This window comes from Hermetia illucens, chromosome 2 (genome assembly GCF_905115235.1).
Source record: "Hermetia illucens chromosome 2, iHerIll2.2.curated.20191125, whole genome shotgun sequence".
NCBI classification, from domain to species: Eukaryota; Metazoa; Arthropoda; class Insecta; order Diptera; family Stratiomyidae; genus Hermetia; species Hermetia illucens.
In genome coordinates this window covers 163752218-163768745 of record NC_051850.1, presented here as the reverse complement: position 1 = coordinate 163768745, position 16528 = coordinate 163752218, and the positions used below count along the sequence as shown (strand labels likewise).

The window sequence follows — 16528 nt, the reverse complement described above, 5'->3', positions numbered from 1 at the left end:
CTGTGCAGGAAAAGTGTCCGGGCCCAAAAAAAACTCTACACTTTTAAAACACTGAGCGAGCTGGGTTGTACTTTCCCTTCACCTTCACCACAGCCACCCCGCCAATATTAGTCCGATTGTTGGCTACTGATTCTTTTCTTCCCAAACATGACTCTAACACTACGACCATCCATCTTGAGAGTGTCAACGTTTTCAATCCAGAGAGAATTACAACTGAAACTGTATCTGCTACGGGCTGCCAGGAAACAAATCATCAAAGAAATGGAATTGACAAAGCGGAATCGAAAACGCTCCTTTCCTAGTTTTTGTCAGCATTAGTGTCACTTAATACGCAACTGCAGACTTTATTACTCTGGTGTTCTTACTAACCGTTACAGTTGCGATATGCTCTTATTGCTGTTTCTTTTGTGAGAAAGACGGTCGGTATAAGTGGGAGAGAATCCGCAGCAATCTCAAGAGAACGGATGAGCCTAGTCAACAATAGGGAGAATGGTAGCTGACATAACGTCGCGTGATTTTTGGAGATGACTTGTAGCGATGCGTCGGTTTTGTGCATAAACTAGCAGCTGTTTGCACTTTCGTTCGATTCGTATATCACTAACGTCCATCCATACCAATTAACGTCTCCGAAGCAAACAAGACTGAATATGTTCTTCGGTAATTTACTGTCCTACAAAGTTAGGACACAAATTCTGATCATTCATTAAATCATTCGAACTAATGACTAACCGCCACTTCGATCAGATGTTAGATGGCCAAGTTAGCCATCATGATAGATTAACCAGATGGTCATTGAAGCTGTAGAAATACGCATTGGCCATAAAACATCGGAAAACTGGGAACACAGCGAACGTGGATTTCTATTCCTTCGCTATCAAGTTTGTGGGCTACGAAAAATGGATATCCACTCTAGCGAAAATTTACCCAAGTTACCTTTACATAAAATGAATTCGTATACAGAAGCTCTAACTTTCCTTCAGAAATAGATCGGCAAGGATAAAAGGCCTGAAAGCTTTGGATTGGAGTAGAGGTGGCGACTCAGTTGATTACTGCGTTCACGATTATCCATTAAGTCAGCATTTAAAAGACTGCACCACTAGCCATTTGTACAAGGGGCCATCCCCTGTGAAGGCCGTTTTTTCGCTTTTTTTCGAAATTTTTCGTGAAGAACTGGACGAAGATACAAATACGAAATGTTTACCATATATTTATATCTTTAGCATGCATAATAACTTTTTCTGCCTGTTAGCATAGTTCATTATTGAAGTACAGAGCAACTTATACACCTATCTCCAGAAAAGGTGTTTTTCTGCTGCCACCCTAGAAGGCGCTGTGATTATCCTAAAGAAGAAAAAATAAACGGCATTTTAACATGCGAATTTAACCACAGTCCACAGGACATTTTTGGCACCTCTTTTTTTTTGTAAATTTTGTGTTTTTTCAAGGCTTCTTTAATGAATAAAAAAAAACGGCCCAATGAATGGGAATTATCCCACTTTGCGAACCGTAATATGTTCTGAGTAAGTCGTGGAAATTTCAAAGAATTTCGTTTCAGCAGCAGATTTTTAAAATGCAGTGGTATGCGTAATCGAAAATTATCTTTCAAACTATTAAAAACACGAACAGATATCCATAAATATTTCGTTTTATTTCATGTTCATTGTTAGTAATACATATGAAAGTTAAGTCTATAACACAACTATGACCCCTCGCTGTATCGCGGTGGAACCACACCGTCATTCGCAGTATTCGCAGATAAGCTCACAAAAAATCAACGTTGAGGCAGCATTAACGAAATTCACGTCATATCTACCAGCTTTACCTAATTGTCAATTTGAGGAAATATACTATTGATACTGATAAAGTCCAACCTTTGAGGTCTTCCCTTCTCTTTCAGCGAATATATATTGATTGAACTTATTTTTCTATTAAAACTAGGTCAAACTCTATTCTAAAATACTAGAGCTTGTTCCTTTGTGGCTTATCCAGATAATATGTAATTTTTAATACTTCAAAGTTATAAGACGAAAACAAAAGTTGAAAGCAAAATATGAAGTGTCAATTTTACAACCATTAATAATAATCTCGTAAAAGTTAGTATAGTCATATAGCATTAAAATTGTGGTAGGGGCAACTCTTTGTTTTATCAATTTACTACACTAACAAAAAAGTAGTTTTTTTCTGCAATATTTTCTACAAAATGTAAAGCAAGACAATTGTATCACATAAATATACAAATAATAAGTTAATTAGTTTATACTATAATGGCTTTGAACCTTTGTATAAAAATTTAAACTTTCTACCGAAACACTATACGGAAATGAAATCTTTCAATGAAATTGGTATATTATATACTAATATATATCTAGTCCCCAAAAGTTAATATTAATATCTATCAATTCATTATTGTCTAATATAAATTCCGAGAATATACGATATCAGGTCAAATACTAAAATAAAATATGTTCTTTGCTTCGATATTTAGTTTGCAACAAATTGTCCAAATATTGCAAATATTGGTATTATAAGGTGTTTGATAGCACAGTCCTTATGAATAATTCATAATTGGAGTAGGCCTGATAATCGGTTTATTAATTGGACTGCGTTCCGTCCCAGGCTAGGGTGTGCTTCAAATGAAAACATTTGATAATGGTTTTAGTTTGGGCTGAAATATCACCATTATCAAATCAATTAACAACAACAATTTAGAATTGATGATGTGGAAGAAAAATCATCAAAGTAAATATATAAATTGTAATAAGTCTCAATATAATTTCATTAAGAAGGAGAAAACGAAAAAAAATCACTTTTCCATTATATTTCCAGCCTCATCGCACATAATGTACTTCTTTCCTAAGTCTGTTTTGAAAAGAGTTAGTATTAAAGCAAAAGACAGTAGATTTTCCAAACCGTATCCCTATTTTTTCTTTTAAGAATAATCCAAATTTAGATTATATATATTTGTAATCTATATCTATCAAAATTTCGTGTAGTTGTAGTTGTGTAGGTATTTTTAAATTGATGCTAATTTGTCGCTCCAAAACCTTTTCCAAACGAGTAAAGTTCGGATTATCTGAGTTAATAATGTTAGTGCTAATTGACCAAATATCAAAGAAAGGATAGAGTCAATACAAAAATGTTTAGAAAATCGACATATATATATATATTCTGAAGCTTTTCAAGGAGTAAAAGGTGTGAGTATTTTTCCTTGCCACTTTCCGTTCCTAGGTTTCGCAAGATAGCATCTGTAACGAGAAACCCATTAGTAAAAGTAACAAACACTCTACAAAATATGCTTGCCTATTTAAATTGTTGCTTTGAGAAATCTTTACCTCAAACTTCATAAAAGATTTTCAATCTTCTGTATAAAGTTTATTAATAATATTTTGAGCTTCTAATTCGGAGATTCTTCCAAGTAATAAAAAGGAACAAAAAGACTTAAGCTAGTAATGAGTGTTGAAAAGAAAGTCACAATTCCTTTTTTAAAGGTGATATTTTTTCCCATTGAAAAGGATACAGATCAAACTCCTTCCATTAGGATCAAAATTCAATTATTTCACCCTATAACCTATGAACACCTATATAAAATTGAGCTTTTAATGAACGATAACAATTAAATTTATTTTATAGTTTGGAAGCCACACTGCAAAAGTTAAAATCAGGCTGATGTCTTCCTTGAAAATATTCATTTTTGCAAACAAAGGAAATCTTTTACCTTGAAAACTAAATTCGTGAACATTTACACAATAAAGATACATCCCATATAAAACTTAGCAATAGCCATCAACGTAAATTCAAACTATTCTTAACAATCAGCTTTAAAGTGTAACTATATGTCAATTACCATTAAGTAGTAGACGTAAACATGAACGGCAATAGAAATCAATGTAAAGTTAAACAATCACAAATAAATTTCAAGCCAGCAAATTCGTCCACTTTTTAATAATTCCCATTAAGGGCTAAGATGCAGATAGCTGACACTGAATAAAGGAGTAAATAGGTTTGGAAACATGAAAAGATAATTAAACATGCTGAAAATTAATTGTATTAATGTTTTGGTAAAAAAGTAGATGCAACATAAAACTCAAGAATAGTAACGAATATAATTCAAAAGTATCATAAATTAATCTCAAGCTAACAAACAAGTTCATTTTTATGGACAATTATCAGTAAGGCAATGATTAAATATTATAGAAAATGCCAATAAAGAAAAATCGGAAAAAATGATCAATTTTGTCACAACAACTACTTTGGTTTCACTTATTTTCTGGAAAAGAAGAAGAAAGTTAACATGGAAGGCCATTTGGTTAAATTATCAATTTTATTTTAGGAATTTTTTTCATAGAGGCTTTATTCCAGGCAAATTAGCAACAGATCAAATTTTCCCTCTGCGGCTAACGATGGAAAAACTGTTGGAATATGGCCATTGGTTGCACCATCTTTTCATTAACTTCATGGTCGCCTATGATCGCATAGCTAGGTAAAACTGTATACAGCCATGCAAGAGACCAGATAAATTCAGCAGTATCACTTTCGAGACCATTCGACATCAACAATTGTCTAAGAGAAGGAGATACCCAATCGTGCACCCTTTTTAACCTGGCCCTGGAAAAGTGATAGGTGATGCTGATGGAAATGCGAGAGACACCATCTTCTTCAAGCCAACTACCGACAAGAAAAGTGAATCAGTTTTGCCACCACGTCTACTTAGGTTCTACTTACTTTTGGAGCAAAAGACCATAAACAATAAGTTGAACGTAGAAAACAATTTTGAGAACTTTTTGATTTTATTTAAGGAAATCGTTTTTTTTATGAGAAATATCAAAAAGTTAAAATTATTGCATGTTTGGCACCTGTAAATAGTCAGTTAACAGGAGGTTTTCAGAACCGACTGTTTTATAGCATAGATTGGAAACTTAGCTATCCCAGAATTCACTGCAAAAATTTCAAAGCGAAATTGGTATTCCTTTAAATTTTATGAATTTCGCCGAATTTTTTATAAATGTAGGATTGTAAAAGTTTTTTTTATGTAATATAAAAGTCGCAGAGAGAGTGCATATTCAAAAAAATTCTCGTTTTAGGTTTTCATTTTTTCAATAAGAAATGTCAATGTCATGTGCTCCCTTTTCAACTTTTCATTTGAATTGGTTATGAAAAGTTTGATCAGTGTGAAAAATTTTAAAGGTTTTTTTATCGAAAAATAGAAAATATAATTTTGAGAGAAAAATCTGCCAAACGAATTAAAATGAGAAGGACATAAAAAAAATATTAATAAAATTACTCAAGATATGGTTCTCGCACAAAAAAAAGAACAATGCGATCAAACATTATAAGAAAAATAGAAATTTTGTAAAGATACTTTAGGTCCCAAAAAAATACAGAAAGGGAAGACTTCTTAATTTTTCGACAAGCGTTGTACGATCCCTTCGTTACTTCGACGCAAACAAGAACCACAGTACATGAAGATTACGGTGAAACTATTTCTGCGAGAACCATCAGACGAGCCATTTCTGAAGAGCAATCTCAGAGGATGTCAAAGTTGCAAAATCCAAAAGTTACACATTGCGATCGAAGAAAACTTCATAGTGACTCCCTTGTCGCCTTTTCGAGTTCAAACTGAGCAGAATTGAGGAAATAAATTATGGGTGCCATTATCTTAATGAGGAGTTGCATCGTTCATAACCAACTATTTTGGTATGGGGTTAGCATTGGGTTTAGAACACATGGAATTGAGCCTAGTTTCAAAATCCAGGAGAAACTTAATAATTTAGTCCATCGAAATTTGCTATCAAAGTACAAAAACTTGCTCTTTTCAGTTTCAAGATAGATCATATAATAAATCGCATTTTTTAGAACAATGTTTCAAGAACTTAGGATATATCGACCATGGTTTGGCCTGCACAAAACCCGAATTTCAATTCAATTGAAAATTTTTGGGCTATAATATTGCAAAAGGGATATCCAATATTTTCCAGATTTTTTTTTAAACTTGACAGGTTGATGCGACAATTTTTCTCCTTTATTTTTCAAAGCTTTGTTTTCGATTGTATCCTCCCTGAATTTATAGCATTTTCATTTTCCAAAATGAAGTTTGAATATTAATAGAAGAATGTGCTCATTTTCAACAAAATTAATTTATATTCCCCATATGTAAGGTGTGCTAAATAACGGGTCGCCCCTGTATGTAGTTTATACCTCAAGAATATTTGAAAATATTCTAAATATAAATAACTTTATCACGAATTCTTGTGTCTTTCAAACTTTCTTGGATTTTTCTAAAAGTACAAAAAATTCCCAGATTCCTTAGAGTCCAGGAATATATATTTTTCCTCGTTCCCTGGCCCTTTTTCGTTGAAAATAAATATTATTCTGCTCTGAGGAACCTGCGAATTTTTATTTTTAGACAACGTTTCTACTTGGTGCAAACAAGCCGTACTGAACACATAATTTGGTTGGATTATTTTGAAGATGATATTTTTGCACTTCACTCACTATTTCCAGATTTTATTTTTATACATTTAGATAAGATAAGATGACAACCTATAACACAATTATAAAATATATGACTTACATTACATCATTATCAAAAAGATAAAAGCGCCATCAACATCCCTTCTATTTTTTATTTGAAAATAATTTCCTTAAAACAGAAGCTAATAACAGCTTGCCTTCCTCAAAAGGCCGTAGTTAGGTCATCCAGAACATGATAACAAAGTTGTTTGTTCCTTGGATTCACCTCTAAAACACAACACATCGTCAGTTTCTCATTACTTCAACATCTTCCACTCTAAATTTATACTATAATCTTTTCGTCTCGTAATTATCTCCATTACATTTAAGATATTTTAGATTTTAAGTATAAAAACTGTCTGATTTTCTTAAAGGTTAAAAATCACTCACTTGCGACGGAACTCTAAATTAACTAAACTAATGAGCACAATAATGCACTTAGTCAAAACAGCCAATTACATTTATGCCTCAAAATGACGACGTAATGTGCGAATACAGCTAAATGAACAACTGTTCTCAATTTGAACTGCGAATGTCTTTAGTGAAGCCATTTTCCATGGAAGCTTTCCGATGATAGTCACCTAAAAAATTCCACTCCAATCAAATCACATCACAATAAAAGGGTTAATCCACAAAAAGACATCTCCACCATAAAACGTAACAATCAACAAAACCCTGACCAAGGTGAAGGTATTATTATTTTTGCTATTTTGTTATGTATTTACTTTGGATTCGAACCGACCGACTCACTCGAGTTTTTGGACTTTTCCCTCACTAAGAGAAAGAAATTATATAGTGGAATCCCCTTTCGCGTGTGCGTCATTCCGACGTGTGTATCTTTATCTTTAAAACTTTACAGCAGTGCCAAGAAAATGTATGTAAAATCCAAAAGACTTGGATGAACTCGATGCGAACAGAGCGAAGCACCCAAAGAAACACAACAAGAAATTGTGCGACCTTAAGCGACCACGGAACACATGAGTGGAGAGCAACAACGTGAAAGACTTGGACGAGCTGGGCTCCAAGAATCACCGGGGGCGCCCCAAACATGAATGATATGTGCGATTGGTATGTCGCGCATATGTAGGGGAGAACGATGTTATTTTTGTCTATTAGGTGGATTTGTTCAATGGGGTGGAATTTAGGGAAATGTCGAGGGTTTAGGGTAGTTCAATTTTCAAAGCAATGGAAGTCCATTACTGTGTTGTTTTGGATCCAGCTAAATTATGGGACTTAAACTGGCTAGGACCATCTTGCAAATTAATGCCATTTATGTTAACTCATCTGATTTAATTATAACCACAAAGAGGCAAAAAATGGAAGCCGGGGGATTTTCCAGTAGAAGCAGTCTCCCCATAGAAGCACCACAAAGCGCTAAAAAATCGAAACTAGTGGATTTTTCCAGCATCACAGGTACATGCTCCAGAGATAGCCTTGGCGCATACCAATGGGAGCACCACAACCACACAAAAGGTCAAAATTTTAACTGGTTCTCATATGCTTGCAATCACATGATCATCATATGATTACCTTTGCAAAACAAGCTGGAGGCCTTACCTGGTTTAGGGGGCATTGTCTTCCTCGAACCAACCAGGATTATTCAGTATTTATAGATATTTTTCTAGTGAAAAAAAAACAGGCAAAACAAATATGGCCCATAAAAGATGAATAGAATGCAGATATAGATACATTTATATGGTTTTTCCTTAAAAAAAACAAAAACCGCAATTAGGTTGGTAATTTATACAGTTTCTTTCCACTGATTTCATCTGGAGAATTCATTATGATTAGAATTGACCACAATCATGAGAACAATTCCAAGAAACCGCACTCTCTCCTATGCGAAAAAAGCAGATTGGTAGCGCACGCGTGACATCGCGAATGGTTCAGTGGATGCTGCAATTGCCGACAACGCGTCATCACACAGCAGTGAGACGACTCAGTGGGGCCCCCAAGCCCAGGGAAAAACAAAAAACCCACCGCGTTGGACTCTGTGACGCACTAGAGCTTTGGGGGCTTGAAGTCTGGGGCCTCGGACAATGTTTTGGGCCGGCCATCGTTACACCTTAGCCATACGAAAGCAACAGCTGTCCGTTGGAAAGGTGTGAGTGGCGCGAAGCTAACGAGCGGCTGGAGGGGGCTGCTTGGCGGCACGCTCGACCCGTCGCTGGCGGGTATTTAAACTGATTGCAACCCAGCGGAGCCCCATGCATTGGTTCGCTTTCATCCGCTCTAGACTCGATTCTTGAGAGTAGTAGCTGTTCGTAATTATTAGCTTCTTTGAGAATTTTCCCCGAAAAGCTTCCTTTTCCAATCAAGGGTAGATCCCAGAATATAGAGTGAATATATATAATTCGTGATCGCGCTTATCCTAAAGGATCTGGATCAAGAAGCAATAAGACAACAGTTCTACGTTTTTCGTAATAGTAACGGAATTAGCAGTGATAAATTTTCCAAATAAAAGTGAAAAGTATACTATCAGGCTAGTACTAGGATCCAAGGATCTAGTCTTTTATTAATTCAAGCGGATATCTAAAGTGCTATCGGGATTAAATTCCGCGAGTGACATTTTAATTTTTGTGGATTAAATTGCAAATCATTAATCTAAAATGATGGCTGTCGCTGCTGCCCAAAAGAACCGCGAAATGTTCGCCATCAAGAAATCATACAGCATTGAGGTAAGTGGAAAGTGTTAATTTAGGAATTAGTCCGACTTTGGTCTATTTGTTTAAGAAGAGGAATCGAAAAATCAGGAGTTAATTGTGTACATCCTAGAACTCATTTCAGAAGCTTTAACATGAAAATTTCAATTCAATTTTTATCTAAAGTACTGTTCTTGAACGAAAAAGATTTCCTCAAATTATCTCAAATCACCAAAGTTAATTACAATATTTTCATAGATTAGAAAGCTCTATCAAAAGGGATAAATAGCCTTCTAAAAGTGCCTATCATGAATAGGGAAAGAATAGCCACAAGTAACGCTGGGCTGGGAAATTGACCACAATTGCAGCTAGAAAAGCATCACAAGAAGGATGGCAAGCTTAGGCGTCTTCTCTTTGAGGCCAGAAATTCTGTATTATCTGTAATAGTCCTGGAAAAAATGAATTTGGATGCTATTCCGATTCTTTACTAAATATGTAGTACTTGATGTAAAAATATCAATTTAGATCCCCATAATTTGTTTGGACAACATAATATCAGAAATGTTTGGTACATTTTAAGCTCGGACGCTAAAAAATTCACAAGATACAAATCACATCTTTAAATATTAGATAAGATACGAGTAGTTAACATGTTGACAGTTCAATACTCTATTCATTTACAAGATTTGTTTACTTAGAGCTTAGTGAAAGTTTAAGTTGATTTTTCATCTAAATCTCAAACAAGCGGACCTTCAACAATTAACATGAGATTTCTTCGATCATAAGAATGAAAAATTCTGAGTTGATTGCATTGAACTTGTCGAAAAATCGAAAAAACCGGAAAGCGAAAGGAAGTAAAAATGCACTGACAAGACAAAAGTCCCCGAAAAAGTCAAGTTTAAGAGCATTTTCCTGATAGAGTATTTGAGTTATGTTGATACAAATGTTTTCCTAATTAGCAAGAAGATTAGCAACCTCATGGTCTTTCATATAAAAACAACTTTCATTTGCATTTTTTCATATCAGTGTCTTCTGTCACGTAGACCCGAAATTTATTAGTTATTCAGCTATCTCCAGACATAATTAAGTCGTCAAATTTGGGTTGATTGAAGACGGCACATGCATGATTTTTGTTTTCGCCAAAATTTTTGGACTTGAGTTATTTCGAATAAGGGCTCAAATTTGGTATATTTTGAAGCAAATTCGGCTATCTGCTTCTTAAACTTATTTTGATGGTGATAGATAAATGTTTCTTTGAGATATTCCAACTTATTCGTTACTTTACGTAATTTGCAATATCACCCAATTCCGTTCCATTTTTGCATCATGCCAACCACCCTAATATTACCTCCAAAACCATGAGAAAATTCCAGTAAGGGACTCAGAAAAAAAACGAGTTCTTTTAAGCAGATTAGGACAGCAATTAGATTTGTAAGTAGCATTAATTTTATTCTAAGACAATAGTCCTTCCATCGTAAGATATAATAGCCCTCAATCATCGCCGCCCATCTCCGCCCACCCACACAGACGACAATAAGTCAAAACTTGAAATCCCCACATAGTTGAGTAAAAGACATTTTGAGTGTAAGAACTTATTTCCTGCCACATTTCCTTTCCTTTGGAACAGCAACGGAATAAGAATCACTCGGTCGTAGAGTCACTGATTCCTGGCTATTTAGCCTACTTATGGCTTGGGTCTCCATATCCTTAGCAACTGCCATGGAAATGAATGAGCAGAGAAAGAAAATGGAATGGGGGGTCACAGGCATATGACATGACATGGTCTAAGTGGTAAAGTATGCTTGTTGCGACATTACAGTCGCCTTGGGGTGAAATCCTTTCCATGAAGTACCAGAAGATTTAAAAGAATATATTCTTTCATGCACAGATGTGAGGATTACATTTGAACTTGAAAGTAGCATTTTCCGATGATTGATTTATTAATTTGATTTTCATTTTTTTTTTGTCTATATTCGCAGAATGGATATCCATCTCGTCGTCGTTCGTTGGTAGATGATGCCCGATTCGAGACTTTAGTTGTTAAGCAAACCAAGCAATCGGTGCTTGAGGAAGCGCGTCAACGTGCCAACGGTAAGTCCTTAGAAAGTCCCAACTCTAAATTTAGTTTTCCAAATTTGTACTGAAATATTAATCTAAATTCTTCTTAATATGATGCCATCTTTTCATTATTTGCCAATATTAAAGTAAAAAGATATTATTTGTGTTAATTTTTTGCTCTCTTAAATCACCTCAATTTATTCCCAATTTAATTTTATTCCGATTTTTTATGGTTGTTTCTCCTTTTGTTTCTTCATTTTCGGTTCGTTTCCTTTTCGAAAAAATTGTTATGATTGCAATATATAGATGACAGCTTGGAAGATTGCGTCCTCCAGGCCCAACAACAAGAACATCATGCCCCTCAAGGTAAGAGCGTTTTCTTTCTAAAAAAAAAAGTAGCTCAATTATTTGATAAAATTATCCTTTGAATTGTCAAAATTACATCCTCAACTCATTTGATATGGTTCCTATCATAAATTGTTTTGAAAAGATACTTTTTTCTGAATTTTTTTTTCATTTGATTTAATTTGTTCCACAATATGATTTTTTTAAATATTTTTTCATTTTATTTTCCTTTTTATTTTTATTAAAATCAACGAAAATTATAGAAGACAAAATCGAATTAAATAATGAAGAACATGATCAACCTCAGTTCGAAGATGAGGAGGAAATGATTCCCAATATTGAAGGTAAGGACGAATTGTTGCCTGATTACAATTAGAATTATTATTTACTTTGGTTTATTTTTTTTTTTGCATGGTTCAGTTCATGAAGAGCAAGGAGACTATACCGACGGCCGCCAAGATGATAATGAAGGTAGGTACTGTGCCTAAATACACTTACACGCATTCCCAACAAAAAAAAAATAATATCAAACCATTCACGTACGCAAAATTCATATCTTCAATAGTAACCTACGTGCTAAAATCACGTCCGCCAACATTCCTTTCTATTGTCACAAATCCTTTTTCTATGAAGCTAAAAATAGCATGAAAGATCTTTTCCTTTTTATATTGTCTCGTCCTAAAAAAAGAACAACTGAATCAGTTCAAAAATGGTAGATTTGCTCCGTTAGTCAATGAAAGGCAGAGAATGGAACATTCGAATCAGCTTAGCGTATACCCCACAAGATATTACAATTTATTTCGACTAGAGAAAGGACTTTATGAAAGTCACTATGCCATCGTGATGGTGTTAAGTGAACACTTGTTGAAGGAATGGCTGAAAGCCGGGTTAAATGGAGGGTAAAAAATTGATTTACTGCCATCGTCGTCTTTGTGAAATTTCACAACGCTTTTTGATTCCTCTGGTATTTCGTCATAACCGACTACAATCTGTATTATGTTCAATTCGTGCCTAGAATTATTAAAATTCAGTTCATATGTGAACTAGATTTTGCACTACTTTCGGAAAATTTTCAATGAATTTAAGGATGAAATTTTCAATCGATGTCATCCAGGAGAGGGTTAACCCAATGCGAACTTTACGTCTAAACTTCATTCATATGCGAAAACAAGATACATTAGAAGATGCATAGAATTTCAACGAGGACAATCCATCTAAATTCACCATTTACTCACTTTAATTCCAGATGCTGGTCTCACCGAAGAAGAGGTTGTATTAGCAAATGCTGCTTCTGAATCGCCTGAAGCTGAAAATGCCGTACAACGTGCTGCAGTTGTAGTACACTTGAAGGACGGCATGGGATCTTTGGGTCGTATCTTGAAGGCAGTTGAAACCTATCGTGGTTCCATCTTGCACTTGGAATCACGTCCATCACGCAACGATGGCATGGATCACGATGTTCTAATCAAATTGGATATGACTCGTGCCAATCTTCTCCAACTGATTCGCACCCTTCGTCAATCCTCCTCATTCGGTGGAATTAGCCTTTTGGCCGAAAATAACATCAGCGTTAAGACTCCATGGTTCCCAAAACATGCATCTGAATTGGACAACTGCAATCATTTGATGACCAAATACGAACCAGATTTGGACATGAACCATCCAGGATTCGCAGATAAAGTTTATCGTCAACGTCGTAAGGAAATTGCTGAAATTGCTTTTGCCTACCGTTATGGAGATGCCATTCCACGAATTGAATACACCGAAGTTGAGAACAAGACCTGGAAGGCTGTATTCACAACAGTTGTAGATTTGGTACAGAAGCATGCTTGTGCCGAATACAGAGCTGTTTTCAAGAAGCTTCGTGATGAAAATATCTTCGTCGAGGAACGTATCCCACAATTGGAAGAAGTCAGCAACTTCTTGCGTCGCAACACTGGATTCACCCTTCGCCCAGCTGCTGGTTTGCTCACAGCTCGTGACTTCTTGGCATCATTGGCTTTCAGAGTTTTCCAAAGCACACAATACGTTCGCCACGTTACCTCACCATACCACACCCCAGAACCGTAAGTATCATTCAACAATGGATATTTTCCTAGCATTCTCTCTACACTTCATAGCGAGGTTGCAAGCTATCTGCTTCCGTTCCTTTTCGAGCCGCCGTAATTGCATTAAATGAAGGTTTGCTTCAGAAGTCCTTTGATGTGTTGAAAATTGCCACTCAGGAAATTTTAATGCTATTATGGTGGAACGCTTTCTCGCTCGATGAAGATTTTAATCGACTACGAAACTAACTTCTATATTTCATCGTTATTTTACAGTGATTGCATCCATGAATTGCTTGGACACATGCCGTTGTTGGCTGACCCCAGCTTCGCCCAGTTCTCACAAGAAATCGGTCTTGCCTCGCTCGGTGCATCTGATGAAGAAATCGAAAAGCTCTCAACTGTAAGTATCTTTTCTTATTACTTTACCGTCACGTGAAAGAAATCAAAGACATGAGTACATCAGAATATCTTTGAAAATTAGATTCTGATCATTTACATTTTCTTCATTTGATTTCGTTGCAACGTTCAGAGAGTAAATGGATACTAAAAAGATACAGCAACATTGCATTGAAAAAATCTCATTAAATATTTAGCTCGATTTAATTTGAATTGAACATTCACAAATGGACTTTATTGCAATTAAATATAATCTACTTCGATGTTAGTAGCCAAGCAACTCAAGGCCATATAACCGTGCAGATTTGCAAAATTAACATTTTGACGCCCGATTAATTACCCACTGAATCTTGGTCCCCGTTGCCTTTAAAAGTAAACGTGACTTACCCAGATTTGTTCTAAAATGTCTGCAGTATCTTAAGTCTTCGATGGACTATGTCGAGGTCGCCTTTTGCCGCCAACTGGCCGGCTGACCATCGAGGCTTGCACGTAATGCATTTCTTGGCAACTGTTTTAATGCATTTACTATGATCGAATGTTAAGAATCATTTAATTCAGCCTAAACATGTTTGTTTAGTAATACTTGCATGCAAGTATTCGCGAATGCACTTGTACCTCTACCTCAGGCACTTGGCCTATGAGGCTGTGAAAAAGCCAAGACCAAGATTGCGAAAGCTTCATACAGAATAAGCACTGCCATTCCAAGACCAAAGCCATTGCCTTCGTTTTGGTCAGTATCATAACATGCTCGGGCAATGAGGCAAGCAAGAATCTGGCACATGTTTACAAGCAAAGTCGTTGCGATTCATTGCCGAGATAATGCTTATTACATCACGATAAGTAGCCTTGTTAACCGAAACGTTATTTAATGAGCATTTGACTAATTTTCGAACAGATATCAGTATTTTCCACTCATTGAATTTTTTTTTTAATGAACCCACTCGATATTGAAGGAAAACCTGCTTTACCGGAATAAATAAAATTGTTTACTTAACCTTTTCTCTCCTCTTATTTCAGGTTTACTGGTTCACCGTTGAATTCGGTCTCTGCAAGGAACAAGGACAAGTAAAAGCCTACGGTGCTGGTCTCCTCTCTGCTTATGGTGAGCTCCTCCACGCATTGAGCGACAAACCAGAACTTCGTCCATTCGAGCCAGCCTCCACCGCTGTCCAACCCTACCAGGATCAAGAGTATCAACCAATCTACTATGTAGCTGAAAGCTTCGAGGATGCCAAAGATAAGTTCCGTCGTTGGGTATCAACCATGTCCCGACCATTCGAGGTCCGCTTCAATCCACACACAGAACGTGTCGAGATCCTTGACTCAGTAGACAAACTAGAAACTCTTGTCTCGCAAATGAACACTGAACTGCTACACTTAACAAATGCAATTAGCAAATTGCGAAACCCCTACTAAATGGATAAAAACGGCAAGTAAAAGGCACGGCCGAGCCTTGCGCGCACCCATATCCAAATAGTCCTAAGATTATCATCCTGCCCCTCTCTTAGATTCCTAGGATCTAAGCTCTGCATACTAATGTGAAACAACACTCCTCTATATCGAATTTTTTTGTGGAGCAGAAATCATTTGTATATTTTGTTGTGTTATTTGTATTTATTATTGGACCAAATATGTTTTAGGATGTAAGGCATTTGTCATTTGTAACCAACAAATGGGCGTCAAAACAAACACATGAAACCAGTGTTCTAGCGATAGCTTTTCGGGAACAAATATTGGCACTAGGAAAATTATTTGTGAAACTTAATTGGAAGAGAAATTACAACTAACTGACAACATCTATCTTCCTCCCCTATTTGCCTGGGATGAGTGATGTAGATGACAAACTGTTTGAACAATTTTCAACTATATTCAAGATTAGAGCGATATCTGTGCACCTGAATACAGTTCAGGTGTGATCACTAGGCTCACAAAATGTATTTCTCAATGTATTTTTGTATTGTACTTGATTAGGTTTTAGTATTAGCACATTGAACCAGCACTCTCTCTTCCTCTTAGAGCTCAAAGTTTCCTGTAATCCAATATCTGTTACTCCTCATCTTCATTGTAATTATTTATTACCTACTCTGTACTTGTATTACTTGTATTGTATTGTATTATTATATTTGTATTCTTGTCAAGAAATGTATTGAATTGTACATGATTCGAGAAAGTAGTCTAGTACTTATGCGCTATTTTTAAATTAAAAATGCAAAATAAAAACCAATAAAAAAATAAATAAATTAAAATCATTGCAATTATTTCCACTCAAAAACTCTTCCACTAGGTACAAGTTCCGCTTCGAAAAACCGCACTTTGAATCGATATTTAAACTCAAAATCAAGGATATATCCGGGGTTCAATTTCCAACTATTAAATCCACATAAAGCCACGCATACTCCCCAGGAGTAAATTGGCATAAACAACTTTAATCCGGTCCTCAAATCATAATTCAACCTTATGATTTTGCAGGTTTAAAGGGGATTAAAAAAAATCCAATGAACATATACAAAAAAGACGCAAACTTTCTTC

The 16528-nt window shown here is 35.6% G+C and overlaps 1 protein-coding gene and 1 long non-coding RNA gene across 3 annotated transcripts; one reads left to right on the top strand and one right to left on the bottom strand.

The window, feature by feature from the left end:
- Nucleotides 1–1636: 1636 nt before the first annotated feature.
- LOC119649886 lies at nt 1637–7568 on the bottom strand. Of its 2 annotated transcripts, none has more exons than XR_005249208.1 (2): nt 6572–7568; nt 1637–3245 (listed from the first exon to the last, which is right to left on the bottom strand). It is a non-coding gene; the product is annotated as an uncharacterized LOC119649886 (long non-coding RNA). The 2 variants fall into 2 exon arrangements; XR_005249209.1 differs by having other exon boundaries at nt 1637–2665.
- A 1142-nt stretch (nt 7569–8710) lies between these two features.
- Nucleotides 8711–16239, top strand: LOC119648026 (tyrosine 3-monooxygenase). The gene is made up of 8 exons (XM_038049444.1): nt 8711–9188; nt 11132–11243; nt 11517–11576; nt 11819–11899; nt 11976–12026; nt 12802–13621; nt 13877–14003; nt 15017–16239. Exons 1-8 carry the CDS (start codon nt 9120–9122, stop codon nt 15413–15415), a joined length of 1719 nt encoding a protein of 572 aa, XP_037905372.1. The 5' UTR covers nt 8711–9119; the 3' UTR covers nt 15416–16239.
- The last annotated feature ends 289 nt before the right edge of the window (nt 16240–16528 follow it).

What these genes read in the sequence shown, in the direction of transcription:
- LOC119648026 (XM_038049444.1), top strand. Translation starts at nt 9,120, where the DNA reads ATGATGGCTGTCGCTGCTGCCCAAAAGAACCGCGAAATGTTCGCCATC. An exon ending in CCATACCACACCCCAGAACC is followed by an intron (nt 13,622 to 13,876) that starts GTAAGTATCATT and finishes GTTATTTTACAG; the next exon opens with TGATTGCATCCATGAATTGC. An exon ending in AAATCGAAAAGCTCTCAACT is followed by an intron (nt 14,004 to 15,016) that starts GTAAGTATCTTT and finishes CTCTTATTTCAG; the next exon opens with GTTTACTGGTTCACCGTTGA.